The 16,239-nt window shown below is 44.1% G+C and overlaps 1 protein-coding gene across 3 annotated transcripts in view; it reads left to right on the forward strand.

The window, feature by feature from the left end:
* Positions 1-15,566, forward strand: part of atxn1a (ataxin 1a) — a 64,532-nt gene extending 48,966 nt beyond the window's left edge. For all 3 annotated transcript variants that reach the window (XM_038966171.1, XM_038966172.1, XM_038966173.1), the window contains exons 2-3: positions 8,148-10,559; positions 11,643-15,566. In XM_038966171.1, coding sequence (XP_038822099.1) covers positions 8,667-10,559; positions 11,643-12,248 — 2,499 coding nt within the window. In that variant the 5' untranslated portion in view covers positions 8,148-8,666 and the 3' untranslated portion in view covers positions 12,249-15,566. The remainder of the gene's footprint in view (positions 1-8,147; positions 10,560-11,642) is intronic.
* The last annotated feature ends 673 nt before the right edge of the window (positions 15,567-16,239 follow it).

Genomic DNA, 16,239 nt, shown 5'->3' on the forward strand with positions numbered 1-16,239 from the left:
TGACATGGGCTAGTTGATCTGGACATTTCTGACAAGTTATAGCTCTCTAAGGTATACAATGACTAACATGATGAGGAACTGATGATGCACTACCCAATTTCTTAATTGCACTTTGTGCATTCTACTATTACAACTTTCAAGAGTAAGTTCAAAGCCAGACTGGGTTCTTTAAAAAAATATATCCGTTTGGGAACAACTGGTATAATAATGCAGAAAGCGTGGTAATTAAATACAATGACCATAATCCATTGCGCGGCTACTTGTCCGGTCTATGTGGAGCAGACACGGAGAAGGAGAGAAGAGAGAGAAATTAGCGATTGAGAGGTATAGAGAGCAGTTGCTTCACAAGGTATCTCTACCCGAAAATACATGATCCAAATGATTGATAGATGTTATTCAGCAGTTATAAAAGTATGCCTTATTTACATTGAAGAACTACTAAAATAGTGCTTTTATCAGACAGCACAGGTAGCAGAGATGAGACGATGACTTGGAATGAAATATTAAAGTCAACAAATAAAATAAATGTAATATACACATCAACTTAAATATTCTATTAAAGTAAAGTCATGTGACTAAATGAGGGTTAATAAGTGATAAGCAGTAATGGGCAGTCACTACCACCATGGGACTTTTATTCATTGTTTATTCTGTGTTATTACAGCATTCAACCCACATAATGCATAGTGCATTTAATGAAAAAAATTAGAATTCGGAACGGATATTGAAAACCTTGATTTAAAAAAAATTATCGAACCGAAAACCGAACTGACCTCAAAAAGCTCTAATCGCTCAGCACTATGCAGCGCAGAAGAATAAAATGTGTGTGTGTGTGTGTGTGTGTGCGCGCACTCCATTTGACGTCCCCTGGTATTGTAGCACTACGAAAACTCATAGATTATGGGCCCCTGTTTGAAATGCAAAAAAACACACACACACACACACACACACACACACACACACACACACACACACACACACACACACACACACACACACACACACACACACACACACACACACACACACACACACACACACACACACACACACACACTAAAGCTTTAGTGCCTGTTTAGCTGTTGATATGGTTTAGCTGGCTGCAGTGTCTGCCTTCAAACAAGGTTGTGTAAGTAAGCAATAAATAAAAGCTTAATGGCTGCACACACACACACACACACACACACACACACACACACACACACACACACACACACACACACACACACACACACACACACGAACACTGCCTATCTAGGTTTGGACTGAGTCAACAGTTAGCCGTGTTGATATGCTCAGCCTGTGTCTTAGTAGTGCATAACCTGTCTCTTGTCAATGTTTATATCAATTTAGAATGTCCTTGCAGAGATGTGAGAAGTTGAATAAGTGTCAGGAATCCAGAGGTAGTTGGGTTTCTGTGCAAGCATGTGTTAGCAAGGGCAGAGAAAGAGTGTGTGTGTGTGTGTGTATGGGTCGTTTTGCATTTCAAACAGGGGTCCGTGATCTATGAGGTGTCGCAGTGCCACAGCACCAGGGGACGGAAGGCAGAGTGCATACCTTCCACACACACAGACACACATTCGCAGCTTTGGTGGTTGCTGCATGTGTGTGCACACACTCACCCACATGCATATTTTGTGTGGAGCTGCCTGTACATTATTAATGAGCTTCACACTGAGTGTTCCCTCTCCCTCAGCGGGAGGTCCTCTCACTGTCGCAGCACGCACAGCGCTCACAGATTGCAAAAATCGATGCTCACACACACACCTCTCACCTTCCTAGGATGGCGTGCCATTTAACCCCAATAATCTCTTTTCTAGTTGTAATGTGTGAAGGAGTTGTATGGTTAGTATTCTCTTCCAGTGTGGTTAGTATTCTCTTCCATTGTGGTTAGTATTCTCTTCCATTGTGGTTAGTATTCTCTTCCAGTGTGGTTAGTATTCTCTTCCATTGTGGTTAGTATTCTCTTCCAGTGTGGTTAGTATTCTCTTCCATTGTGGTTAGTATTCTCTTCCAGTGTGGTTAGTATTCTCTTCCATTGTGGTTAGTATTCTCTTCCATTGTGGTTAGTATTCTCTTCCAGTGTGGTTAGTATTCTCTTCCATTGTGGTTAGTATTCTCTTCCAGTGTGGTTAGTATTCTTTTCCATTGTGGTTAGTATTCTCTTCCAGTGTGGTTAGTATTCTCTTCCATTGTGGTTAGTATTCTCTTCCATTGTGGTTAGTATTCTCTTCCAGTGTGGTTAGTATTCTCTTCCATTGTGGTTAGTATTCTCTTCCAGTGTGGTTAGTATTCTCTTCCATTGTGGTTAGTATTCTCTTCCAGTGTGGTTAGTATTCTCTTCCAGTGTGGTTAGTATTCTCTTCCAGTGTGGTTAGTATTCTCTTCCAGTGTGGTTAGTATTCTCTTCCAGTGTGGTTAGTATTCTCTTCCAGTGTGGTTAGTATTCTCTTCCAGTGTGGTTAGTATTCTCTTCCATTGTGGTTAGTATGCTCTTCCAGTGTGGTTAGTATTCTCTTCCAGTGTGGTTAGTATTGTCTTCCAGTGTGGTTAGTATTCTCTCCCAGTGTGGTTAGTATTTTCTTCCAGTGTGGTTAGTATTCTCTGTCAGTGTGGTTAGTATTCTCTTCCAGGATGGTTAGTATTGTCTTCCAGTGTGGTTAGTATTGTCTTCCAGTGTGGTTAGTATTGTCTTCCAGTGTGGTTAGTATTTTTTTCCAGTGTGGTTCATATTCTCTTCCAGTGTGGTTAGTATTCCTTTCCAGTGTGGTCAGTATTCTCTTTCAGTGTGGTTAGTATCCGTTCCATTGTGGTTAGTATTCTCTTTCAATGTGGTTAGAATTTTCTTCCATTGTGGTTAGTATTTTTTTCCAGTGGGGTTAGTATTCTCTTCCATTGTGGTTATTGTTCTGTTCTAGTGTGGTTGGTATTTTCTTCCATTGTGGTTAGTTTTTTTCCCAGTGCGGTTAGTATTCTCTTCCAGTGTTGTTATTGTTCTCTTCCAGTGTCGCTAGTGTTCTCTTCCAGTGTGGTTAGTATTTTCTTCCAGTGTCGCTAGTGTTCTCTTCCAGTGTGGTTAGTATTCTCTTCCAATGTGGTTAGTATCCTCTTCCAGTGTGGTCAGTATTCTTTTCCAGTGTGGTTAGTATTCTCTTCCAGTGTCGCTAGTATTCTCTTCCAGTGTGGTTAGTATTCTCTTCCGGTGTGGTCAGTATTCTTTTGCGGTGTGGTCAGTATTCTCTTTGAGTGTGGATATTATCCTCTTCCAGTGTGGTCAGTATTCTCTTCCAGTGTGGTGAGTATTCTCTTCCAGATTGGTTATTGGGGTTAGTATTCTCTTCCGGTGTGGTTAGTGTTCTCTTCCAGTGTGGTTAGTGTTCTCTTCCAGTGTGGTTCGTTTTTTTTCCAGTGTGGTTAGTATTCTCTTCCAGTGTGGTTAATATTCTATTACAGTGTTGTTAGCATTCTCTTCCAGTGTGGTTTGTATTCTCTTCCAGTGTTGTTAATATTCTCTTACAGTGTTGTTAGTACTCTCTTCCAATTTGGTTAGTATTTTCTTCCATTGTGGTTAGTATTCTCTTCCAGTGTCGTTATTATTCTCTTCCAGGGTGGTTAGTATTCTCATCCATTGTGGTTATTATTCTTTTCCAGTGTCATTAGTTTTCTCTTCCTGTGTGGTTAGTATTCACTTCCAATGTGGTTAGAATCCTCTTCCAGTGTGGTTAGTATTCTCTTCCGGTGTGGTTATTGGGGTTAGTGTTCTCTTCTAGTGTGGTTAGTATTCTCTTCCAATGTGGTTAGTATCCTCTTCCATTTTGGTCAGTATTCTCTTCCAGTGTGGTTAGTATTCTCTTCCGGTGTGGTTATTGGGGTTAGTGTTCTCTTCTAGTGTGGTTATTGTTCTCTTCCAGTGTGGTTAGTTTTTCTTCCAGTATCATTCGTTTTCTCTTCCAGTGTGGTTAGTATTCTCTTACAGTGCTGTTTGTATTCTCTTCCAGTGTGGTTTGTTTTCTCTTCCAGTGTGGTTAGTATCCTCTTACAGTGTGGTCAGTATTCTCTTCCAGTGTGGTTAGTATTCTCTTCCAGTGTGGTCAGTATTATCTTCCAGTGTGGTTAGTATTCCTTTCCAGTGTCGTTAGTTTTCTCTTCCACTGTGGTTAGTATGCTCTTACAGTGTGGTCAGTATTCTCTTCCAGTGTGGTTAGTATTCTCTTCCAGTGTGGTCAGTATTCTCTTCCAGTGTGGTTATTGGGGTTAGTATTCTCTTCCAGTGTGGTCAGTATTCTCTTCCAGTGTGGTTATTGGGGTTAGTATTCTCTTCCGGTGTGGTTAGTATTCTCTTCCAGTGTGGTTATTGGGGTTAGTATTCTCTTCCAGTGTGGTTTGTATTCTCTTCCAGTGTGGTTAATTTTCACTTCCAGTGTGGTTTGTATCCTCTTCCAGTGATGTTAATATTCACTTCCAGTGTGGTTAGGATTCTCTTCCAGTATGGTCAGTATTCACTTCCAGTGTGGTTATTTGGGTTAGTTTTCTCTTCCATTGTGGTTATTATTCTCTTCCAGTGTGGTTAGTATTCTCATCTGGTGTGGTCAGTATTCTCTTCCAGTGTGGTTATTGGGGTTAGTATTCTCTTCCAGTGTGGTTAGTTTTCTCTTCCGTTGTGGTTATTATTCCCTTCCAGTGTGTTTAGTATTGTTTTCCAGTGTGGTTATTATTCTCTTCCAGTGTGGTTATTATTCTCATCTGGTGTGGTCAGTATTCTCTTCCAGTGTGGTTATTGGGGTTAGTATTCTCTTCCAGTGTGGTTAGTTTTCTCTTCCGTTGTGGTTATTATTCTCTTCCAGTGTGTTTAGTATTGTCTTCCAGTGTGGTTAGTGTTCTCTTCCAGTGTGGTTAGTTTTTTCTTCCAGTGTGGTTAGTATTCTCTTCCTTTGTGGTTAGTATTCTCTTCCAGTGTGGTTAGTATTCTCTTCCATTGTGGTTAGTATTCTCTTCCGGTATGGTTTGTATTGTCTTCCGGTGTGGTTAGTATTCTTTTCCAGTGTGGTTGGTATTCTCTTCCAGTGTGGTTAGTATTCTCTTCCATTGTGGTTAGTATTCTCTTCCGGTGTGGTTAGTATTGCCTTCCGGTGTGGTTTGTATTCTCTTCCAGTGTGGTTAGTGTTCACTTCCAGTGTGGTTTGTATTCTCTTCCAGTGATGTTAATATTCCTTTCCAGTGGTGTTAATATTCTCTTCCAATTTTGTTAATATTATCTTCGAGTGTGGTCAGTATTATCTTTCAGTGTGGTTAGTATTCCGTTCCAGTGTGGTCAGTATTCTCTTTCAGTGTGGTTAGTATTCTCTTCTGGTGTGGCTAGTATTCTTTTCCGGTGTGATTAGAATTCTCTTCCATGTGGTTAATATTATTTTCCAGTGTGGTTAGTATTTTCTTCCAGTATCATTAGTATTCTGTTTCGGTGTGGTTTGTATTCTGTTCCAGTGTTGTTAGTATTCTCTTCCAGTGTGGTTTGTATTCTGTTCCAGTGTGGTTAGTATTCTCTGCCAGTGTGATTAGTTTTCTTTTTCCACTGTGGTAGTATTCTCTTGCAGTGTCGTTAGTATTCTCTTCCAGTGTGGTTATTGTGATTAGTATTTTCATCCAGTATCATTAGTATGCTGTTCCAGTGTGGTTTGTATTCTCTTCCAGTGTGGTTAGTATTCTCTTCCATTGTGGTTAATATCCTCTTCCAGTGTGGTCAGTATTCTCTTCCAGGGTGGTTAGTATTCTCTTCCAGTGTGGTTGTTGGGGTTAGTATTCTCTTCCATTGTGGTTATTATTCTCTTTTTGTGTGGTTGGTATTTTCTTCCAGTGTGGTTAGTGTTCTCTTCCAGTGTGGTTAGTTTTTTTCCCAGTGTCGTTAGCATATTCTTCGAGTGTGGTTAGTATTCTCTTACAATGTTGCTAGTATTCTCTTCCAGTGTGGTTCGTTTCCTCTTCCGGTGTGGTTATTATTCTTTTCCAGTGTGGTTAATATTCTCTTTCAGTGTGGTCAGTTTTCTCTTCCAGTGTCGTTAGTATCATCTTCCAGTGCTGTTAGTATTGTCTTCTTGTGTTTTTTGTATTCTCTTCCGGTGTGGTTAGTATTCTCATCCATTGTGGTTATTATGCTCTTCCAGTGTGGTTAGTGTTGTCTTCCAGTGTGGTTAGTATTCTCATCCAGTGTGGTTAGTTTTTTCTTTCAGTGTCGTAAGTATTCTCTTCCAGTGTGGTTAGTATTCTGTTCCAATGTGGTTAAAATTCTCTTCCAGTATTGTTAGTACTCTTCCATTGTGGTTAGTATTCTCTTCCAATGTCGTTAGTATTCTCTTCCAGTGTGGTTAATTTTCTCTTCCGTTGTGGTCAGTATTGTCTTCCAGTGTGGTTAGTATTCTCTTCCAGTGTGGTTAATTTTCTCTTCCATTGTGGTCAGTATTGTCTTCCAGTGTGTTTAGTATTCTTTTCCAGTGTGGTTAGTATTCTCTTCCAGTGTGGTTAGTATTCTCTTCCAGTGTGGTTAGTATTTTCTTCCAGTATCATTTGTATTCTCTTCCAGTGTGGTTCGTATTCTTTTCCAGTGTTGTTAGTAATCTCTTCCAGTGTTGTTAATATTCTCTTTCCGTGTGGTTAGTATTCTCTTCCAGTGTGGTTAGTATTCTCTTCCAGTGTCGTTAATATTCTCTTCCAGTGTGGTTAGTATTCTCTTCCAGTGTGGTTATTTGGGTTAATATTCTTTTCCAGTGTGGTTAGTATTCTCTTCCAGTGTGGTTAGTATTATCTTCCAGTGTGGTTAGTATTCCTCTCTGGTGTGGTTAGTATTCTTTTCCAGTGTGGTTAGTATTCTTTTCCAGTGTGGTTATTATTATCTTCCAGTGTGGTTAGTTTTGTCTTCCAGTGTTGTTAGTGTTCTCTTCCAGTATGGTTAGTATCCTCTTCCAGTGTGCTCAGTATTCTCTTCCAGTGTTGTTAATATTCTCTTCCAGTGTTGTTTGTATTCTCTTCCAGTGTGGATGTCCATTCTATTGTGTTTGTGTATGGCGCCGGAGGGGATGAGAGAATAATGGCTGCTGTTTTTGGGCTCCTAACCAACTTTGCAATTTTGTGTGTTTTTTTGTACTGTTTGTGACTTATTTTGTACATAATGTTTCTGCTGCTGTCTATTATGACCGAGAAGAGCTTCTGGATATCAGAACAGCGATTTCTCACCTTGAACTGGACGAAAAACATTTATTTAATGAGTCCAACACAAAGGATATACTGTTTCTCTGAGACCAGGTCCAAATCCCTGTCATTCGTGTGAAGAAAAGACAGACAGGGAGAGGAGATTGGGGTGCCTTGTGAGAATTTGTCGGTGAGTGTGTAACCCGCCTCTACCATCCGTTATGTTGGCCAACGTACAATCACTGGAGAATAAACTGGATGAGCTCCATTCAAGACTATCCTACCAATGGGACATTAAAAACTGTAATATCTTACAGTACTCTTCCTCTCAGTACCACTAACCCCACCAGCAACAGAGCGTGCAGCATCACTATGAGGCCTACACCTCCCATGATACATCAGGGCTACGGACCTCTCTAATGCTAGTGCCCAACAGCCGCGGAGGACCAGACCACCACCAAGTCTAGGTCCAAGAGGCTCCTTAACAGCTTCTACCCCCAAGCCATAACACTGCTGAACAATTAATCAAATGGCCACCCAGACTATTTATATTGACACCCCCCACCCCCCACCCCTTTTGTTTCTAAACTGCTGCTTCTCGCTGTTTATTATCTATGCATAGTCACTTTACCCCTACCTACATGTATAAATTACCTCAACTAACCTGTACCCCTGCACATTGACTCGTTACCAGTACCCCCTGTATATAGCCTCTTTATTGTTATTTTATTGTGTTACTTTAAAAAAAAATGTTTACTTTAGTTTATTTAGTAAATATTTTCTTAACTCTATTTCTTGAAATGCATTGTTGGTTAAGGGCTTGTAAGTAAGGTCTATCTATACCTGTTGTATTCGGCGCATGTGACAAATACAATTTGATTTGATTTGTATGTGTGTGTGTGTGTTCAGTTTCTAATGTGTGTGTGTGTGTGTTGGAGAGCCTAATGTGTGTTCTTCTTTTTCCCCAGGTTCCCGCTGCCATCCAGGAGGCTAGCTCTCAGAGGGAAATGATTCCGCATGAAGTTGACGGACGGCTCTCTTCCTCTCTCCACGGAAACGGCAGGTGTGACTCTCGCTGCTCCCACGGCAACAGCAGGTGTGCCCCTCTCTGCTTCTCGCTGAGCCAGAGCCAGGCGCCCGACAGACGCTGAGCTACAGGACAGGACAGACCCCCTCCGTCCCTCTCTACTCCCTCCACCCTACCCCCTCTAACTTACCCCCTACTCCCTCTAACTTACCCCCTCCAACCTTCCAGTCCTCTGACCCCAGCCACCCATACAACCAGCAGGAGGGCCTATTCTGTCAACGAGGAAAAGCCAAGAGACAGAGAGAGAGTGAGGGAGACAGCCAAAGACAGGAGTGAAATAGAGAGTGAATGAGGGAAAGACCGAGATAGGAACAGAAAGAGAATTCTAAAGTGACAGTGTGAGAGAGACAAGCCAAGGCTAGTGTATGTCACAGGAAGTTGAGAGAGAAAAGATAACAGTATGAAGTCCAACCAGGAGCGCAGCAACGAGTGTCTGCCCCCCAAGAAGAGAGATTTCCCAGCCAGCACTGTGGACGAGAGGCCCCTGGTGATGGCGCCTGCCAGTGAGAGCCAGCGCGGAGAGAACCTGGCATGGCTGGCCAGCGTAGCCAGCGGGCACAACAGCGGGCACGATAGAGACAGTGGCGGAGGTGGCCTCGATGGCAGTAGAGGTGGGCAGCGTATCAGCACTCCCATTGAGTCTGACGGGCCACAGTACAAACCGCTATGCTCCACCATCACCACGCACACAGACTTCCTGGTCCCTTCCTCTATCTGTTCCATCTCCTCCTCCTCCTCTTCATCACATCAGTCCAGAGTGGTGACCACATCCCTCCCTGCCATGTACACCTCTGCTTTGTCCCAACCAGGGGGGACGATCCAGTACACCCAGCTGCCCCCCAACCTCCAGTTCATCAGTTCCCCTTACACAGGCCCCTACGCTGGCTACATCTCCTCCCAGCTCCTCTCTCCCCCTCCACCCACCTCCACATCCCAACGCTCCCACCCTGACCCTGACCCCTACCCCAACACCACCATCACCTCCCAGTCCCAGATCTCTGGTTCCTCTCTGAGCGTGGCCCCCCAGACTGCTCCCTCGCCCCACGGTGGGACACACCACCTGCCCCTCCACCTGCACTCCCATCCCCACCACACACTGGCCCTCAGCGGGGGCTCCCAGGTGCTGGTCCAGTACACAGGCCCCGGCCCTGAGGGGCCCCTGACTAAGAGAGAGGAGGGCCGGCCCAGGGAGTTGCACAATGGAGATCAGAGGGGCCGCTATGAGAGAAAGGAAAGCAAAGGAACCCCCTCCTCTTCTTCCTCCTCTTCCTCTCAGTACCACCAACTCCACCAGCAGCAGAGCGCACAGCATCACTATGAGGCCTACACCTCCCATGATGCATCAGGGCTAAGGACCTCTCTAATGCTAGTGCCCAACAGCCGCGGAGGACCAGACAACCACAGCCCCGACAAACTACCGCCATCCGCCGCCTCGCACACAGAGAAAGGCAGCCTCCTCCTGGGTAAACCTGTGTCCTGCACCCCCTCCTCCTCCTCCTCCACCTCCTCCATGTTCACCTTCCCCCCTCCGCTCAGTGTGGAGAGTCTGAAGGCGGCCGTCAGCTCCCTGTCCCCTCACACCCACACAGTCATCCAGACCACACACAGCGCCAGCGATGCTTCGCCCCTCTCCCTGGGCCAACTCTCCACCAACACCAACTTCTACCAGGCTGGCCCCGGCGGGCAGCCCATCATCGGCTACCTGGCTGGGAGTGCAGGAGGGCAGCGGTACCACACCAGTCTGCCCCAGCACCTGCTCATCCCAGGGGCCCCAGGGTCTCAACCTATCATCATCCCCGTCAGTGGGGCCGGGGTCACCAGCCTGGAGGCTGGCCATGCTGCCCACATAGCCACTACAACCCAACCACAGTCCTTCCCCACCACGCTACCCCACACTTACGTCACCAACACTACCAACCCTAACCCCAACCCTAAAGATGAGCATCTATTCGAGGTCCCGGCACCCTATCCCCCTCTCTCCCACCCTGCCGGGGTTGGAGGTACTGTGGTCCAGGCCCAGCTACACCTCCCCGTGGTCCCAGCTCCCACGGCCCCCTCCTCAGCCCCCTCCTCGGCCCCGTCGCTGCCTTCCTACTTCATCAAGGGCTCTATCATCCAGCTGGCGGACGGGGAGCTGAAGCGCGTGGAGGACCTGAAGAGTGAGGACTTCATCCAGAGCGCTGAGATCAGCAGCGAGCTGAAGATAGACTCGTCCACCGTGGAACGCATCGACGGCAGCCACACCTCCAACTTCGCCATCGTACAGTTCTCCGTGGGCGAGCATCGCGCTCAGGTAGGAGAACACGTACTTATGAAGGCAAAACATTGTCCAAACACTAAGCATGCTCAACAATAGTAACATTGATAACATTGATAATCACAGGTAAGGGACAGACAGGGTCCTTAATGTCCATGCTTAGAATGACATGAAATGTTACATCAAGAACACTTGGCAATCATAGTATTTACATCACATTTACTCCATAGACTATTATGGTGTTCTATAGTCAGTTTCCCTCTTGTTTGCCACCTATGAGGATCCTACATGCTTCATAGCCTCTGCTGGGAAAACTTCTCACAGTTCTCAGAACACTTCTAAAACCATCTCCTCTCTCTACTGTCTATTACATAGGACACCTATTTCCATCCATATATCCATGTTACACGCAACAACAAAGCTTGCTCAAACCACATAAGACTTTTCCCACACACCTTCTCAGTGTGTGAAGATGATGATGAATCATGACATGTGTAGGAGGTTCAAAGGAGTTTAAAGATGAAGGACTAGAATGTGAGCTACTCAGCTAGCTGTATATATGACCACATGTGGGATTGTCATGGATCTGTTTTTTCAAATGTTCTGGTATTCCAGTTTCTCTCGCCCATTATCTCTCTCTCTCTCTCTCTCTCTCTCTCTCTCTCTCTCTCTCTCTCTCTCTCTCTCTCTCTCTCTCTCTCTCTCTCTCTCTCTCTCTATCTTTTTGTTCTTTTATTCTTTCTTTCTCTCTCAATTTCTTTTTCGCTCCCCCCCGTTTCTCTTTCTCCCTCTCTCTCTCTCTCTCTCTCTCTCGCTCTCGCTCTCTCTCTCTCTCTCTCTCTCTCAGGGGTCTGTTAAAATCTCATCATCTTTTTCATGTCTGTTCTCCGGTTCAGCCAACCCCTCAAACCAGCTTCTGTCTATCTCCCCCCATTCTCTGTCTCTGAAACATGGTCAGCCTCAGAGCATTACTGTATCAAAGACTTTCATTCTTATCTCTTTTCTCTCTTCTCGTCTTTTGTGCTTTTCAGATTTTTTCTTTTGAGGTAGTTTCTTCTCTGAGTTCATGTATATGATGTTTAACTTGTTTTTCTCCTGTCTGTTCTCTCTCTCCTTCAGGTGAGTGTGGAGGTGCTGCTGGAGTATCCCTTCTTCGTATTCGGTCAGGGCTGGTCATCGTGCTGCCCGGACCGGACCACTCAGCTGTTAGAACTACCCTGCACCAAGCTCTCAGTGGGGGACGTCTGCATCTCCCTCACCCTGAAGAACTTGAGGAACGGCTCCCTGAAGAAGACGCAGCAGACCCAGAACCAGGCTATTGAGATCACTACCAGCTGCAATATGGGCTCCATCCACGGCCCCCTCAAATCCTCCAGGTCAGCCAGACACGGGGAGCAAGAGAACGGGGTGGGCCAGAGGGGCTCCAGGAGTGGATGTGGGAGAGTGGTGGTTGGAGCAGGTGGAGGTGTTCAGATCGCCTCAGAGAATGGGGAACTGAGGTTCGGCGCCGGGGGAGAGGCCAACTCGAAAAGAGGCCAGCCTAGAGATTCAGAATCCAGTGGTGGTGCCGCCAAGCCGGTGAGCCGCAAGAGGAGATGGTCGGCCCCGGAGGGCCGTAAGGTGGAGAGGAGCGAGAAGGAGCCCCCGTTGACTCTGCCCAAACCTTCCTTTATCACTCAGGAGGTAAAGATCAGCATCGAAGGCAGGTCAAATATAGGCAAGTAGTGAAGGCAGGAGATTAAAACAAGACTGTTAATTCAAATATGGGATTGGATGGAGATTCAAAAAAAAAAAAGAAAGAAAGAAAGCCCACATAAAATTTTAATTTTAATTTTTTCCTTGTTTTTATTTTCTTCCCGGATTTCTGTACTGTAGGCAAAATTTTACCCAGTACTTACATGTTATCACCTTACATTAAGTTAAGTTGGTAATAACATTGTAATAGATGCGTTCGGTATTACGTAAACAAGCAACCGGTGCAATTGTTTTGTTTTTTTTCCCACAAATCTCTGGGCGAGGGGTTTTGTGAAGTTTTGTAGATGTTTTATTGGTGGTTTTGTGGCACACAAGAGCACTGCGTGATACCTCTCTGGTCATGTGATGGCTGCAGGTGGACAAATACATAAAATGAATAAAACATGTAGCTTAAAACATTAGCTTTCCAATAGCGGCTAGGGGCATGACTAAACGGGTGTAATGTAGACCCGTGAGTGATGTCACTTCCTTTGTGATGTCACTTCCTGATACAGGCACTACTGACGAGAGTGTTCAGGAAGTCTGGACTTAATCACTCTCGACGCCACCCAGTTGCCATGGTGGCAGACTGAGTTGATATGATGTCATTTATCCCAAGTGACTCAAGACGTCTTTAGATAAGACAGTTCAAAAAGCGTCTGTAGCCATTTTAAACCCTCATGACTACACATCTAATCCTAAACAAGGGGTCACCGGAAGCCTCGACACTCATCCATCTAGACCACTTAGCTAGGTGATGTCATCCGGCAGGCCAGTCCAGCCAGGTGAGGTCATCGAGCGGCGCCAGTCCAGCCAGGTGAGGTCATCGAGCGGCGCCAGTGTGCCTCTAGAAAGAGGAAACTCTTCCTTCCTTTGTTATGTTTTGCTGACACTGATGTCTTTATGTTATTATTTTTGTTTTTGAAAAAAATTTATTTTAACTTTTTAATTTAGTTTTTCTTGTCAATTTTGACCTTTCATCCTATCTTGCCCAGTGAGTTGATAATGATATATTTGATGATTGTCTAGAACTTTGAGATCAGGGGTCACATGTATGTACGTATAGTTTCAACCAAGGTGGTTAAGTTAAATGTCTATGTTATTCCTTTATACCCTAACAATGCATACATTTGCAATCACACTGGGTTGAAATGAACTATGAAAATAGGAAGATGATTATACTCCATCCTTTTACTTGGTGCAACCTTTTTATTTGTATTCTTATGGAGAGAGAGGCAGAAAGAAAGAGGTTTTGTTACAAATGGCACCCTATTTCAATATAGTGCACTACTTTTGACCAAGGCCCTATCTCTATGAGCCCGGGTCAAAAGTAGTGCACTATGTAGGGAATAGGTTGCCATTTGGGACTCTGTCAGAAAGTCAGTGTTGAGTCTTTAGAGAGGAGAGGGACAGGATGTTGTGTTGAAGCACTTTCATTTGCACACCTGTCACACTCACCAACTGATGATAACACAACTATTATTATTATTATTATTATTGATCTCTTCATTAACACAGTACTGTATGTTTTTGTTATTTTGACTTAAGGAAGAAGTAGAACTCTGTGGCAGCAGCACTTTTGAACGATGAAGGGGGTCATGATGGTGTCTTGGTGTCTTGGGGTCACATTACCTTTGAAAGGGATGAATGTGACATGTGATGGAGTGAGTGCCAGTTAGGAGAGGGAGGGAAAGAGAGAAGAGGAATATAGAAGAAGGTATAATATCAGAGAGTGCTTTTTGTTGAGGCACTTTACTCAAATCAAAACATGCTTTTCAAAATATGCGTGTGGTCAAAAAATTTACTTTTCGACACGTAACTGCCTTGTCAAGGATATCAAAGGTCAATGAAATCCAGAAGAAGAATGGTAAAGAATGGGAATAACTGTGGGAATGTCCAGGTATGTTGTGGACGAGATTGAGAGACATTTATAGACGCTCTGGCCACAGAATATCTGAAGGGCGTCATATACATAATGTATGTATGCAAGTGTGCATGAATGCAGGTATGTGTTAGTGCACACACACTCACAAGAGCACACACACTCACACGGACACACACACGGAATACAGTACCCACACAGACAGGCACTCTCCTAAAGGAGAGGATTGTATGTATTTCATACTTGTTGATATACGTTTAGTATGTATACAAATACTTTTGTGGCATAGATATTTCCACTTGATGATATAGAGAAGCCAAGAGATTTGAGTAGCAGACGAAGATGATAGTTAGTCTCAGTGCTCTGTGCAGTGTGTGTTTGTTGGTGTGTGTGTGTGTGTACGTGTGTTTGGATATGTGTATAGAAATATCATATAACTTAATATGATATATCCAATGTAAAATGTCCAGTGTTTCTGTTTTTGGAGTTCTACTTAAGAGAAACTTGCAATTTGCACATCTGGAGAGGTAGTCAGTTGGGTGACATTACTTTTTGACTGTGTTCAAAATATACTTTTCTCTATATAGTGCACTGGCCAAAAGTAGTGCACTATATAGGGAATAGGATGCCATTTCAGACACAACTATGTTTTCCGCTAGGTTGCACACACACACAGAACTGAAACCCCATTTTACTGAATTGTAGCAGTTATTTAACAAGTGTGATCCATGCTGATTGTCTCCAATGCTCTCTGCTCTGCTCCTCATTGGACCACACCTGTGGCATGTCCAAGTCCCGCCCACTTGTTGCGTGTTTGGTTGAGAGACATTGTGGAGACGGGGGCGGGGCCACCAGCAGGTACACCTGTTGAGCTCTCTGATTGGCCGCGATTTTCAGGTGTGTTTAGGTGGTAGAAGATGTGGCAGAGAACTAGAAGTATGTAGAAGTTGCTTCTAACTACTGCTCTAGGTTCAAATGTTTAGTTCATCCGGCTAATGGTTAGTGTTAGGAGTGGGTGCAGGCCAGAGGAGGCTATTGGGATGAGCTATAGGAAGGACGGGTTCATTGTAATTGCTGGAATATTGGAACGGAGTCAAACATGTGGTTTCCATATGTTTGATACTGTTCCATATATTTCATTCCATCCATTCCAATGAGCCCGTCCTCCTATATCTCCTCCCACCAGCCTCCTCTGGTGTAGGCTAATCTGATCCTAGATCTGTGGTTAAGAACAACTCCTACGTGGACTGTGGTGAAATAGGAGGATGGATGCGGGTGGTCGGCGTAGTGATGGACGGATGGATGTGTGACTTGGATGGATGGATGGATGGATAAAGACAGATGGGTGATGGTGAGTGAGTATACACCCCGTATAGGTTTGAAAATGCTTTATTTTTTATAATAAAACAGGGTTTCTCAGATCAACACCACGGCAGTGCATCTTCATTTGTTCTTTTATAACATTGTTTTATTATGTCTTCTAAAGGTAGTTTATGAAAATGTGTGTGTGTGTGTGTGTGTGTGTGTGTGTGTGTGTGTGTGTGTGTGTGTGTGTGTGTGTGTGTGTGTGTGTGTGTGTGTGTGTAAGGGCAGGATGGGTATATTAATGACTGTTCCTTCTAGAGCTTCACCAAACTGGGTAAAATAGCAGGTATTTTAACCATTAGATACAGATGCCGTATCTTAATTTGATCATCTTGTTGTTGCAGGAGTATCCCTGCACAGCAAGAAATTCAAACTTGTAGTGTATTCAAGGTTTAAAAATGCTTCTTACGTTTGTAATTTCCACTTTCAAATTTCAGACTTGATTTGCCCTGATGTAACATTTATCAACCCCTATAAAACAATCTATTAATTATAATCTACATAAAAATTATCATTTGCTGCAGGATGTTGCTGCAGGATTATTTTCCTGCTCTGTGAAACTGGCTCAAATTAAGATACGGAATCTGTATATGGTTTTGCATTCATACACATTGAACCAAAATGAGACCCTGGTTGAGTTAAGTATTGTTCTGACTGACTTACCCCTCCTAAACTCTCATTATGAGAAAATACAGCAAAACAATGACACACACACCATTCACCAATCAAACCCTT

This window comes from Salvelinus namaycush, chromosome 27 (assembly GCF_016432855.1).
Source record: "Salvelinus namaycush isolate Seneca chromosome 27, SaNama_1.0, whole genome shotgun sequence".
NCBI classification, from domain to species: domain Eukaryota; kingdom Metazoa; phylum Chordata; class Actinopteri; order Salmoniformes; family Salmonidae; genus Salvelinus; species Salvelinus namaycush.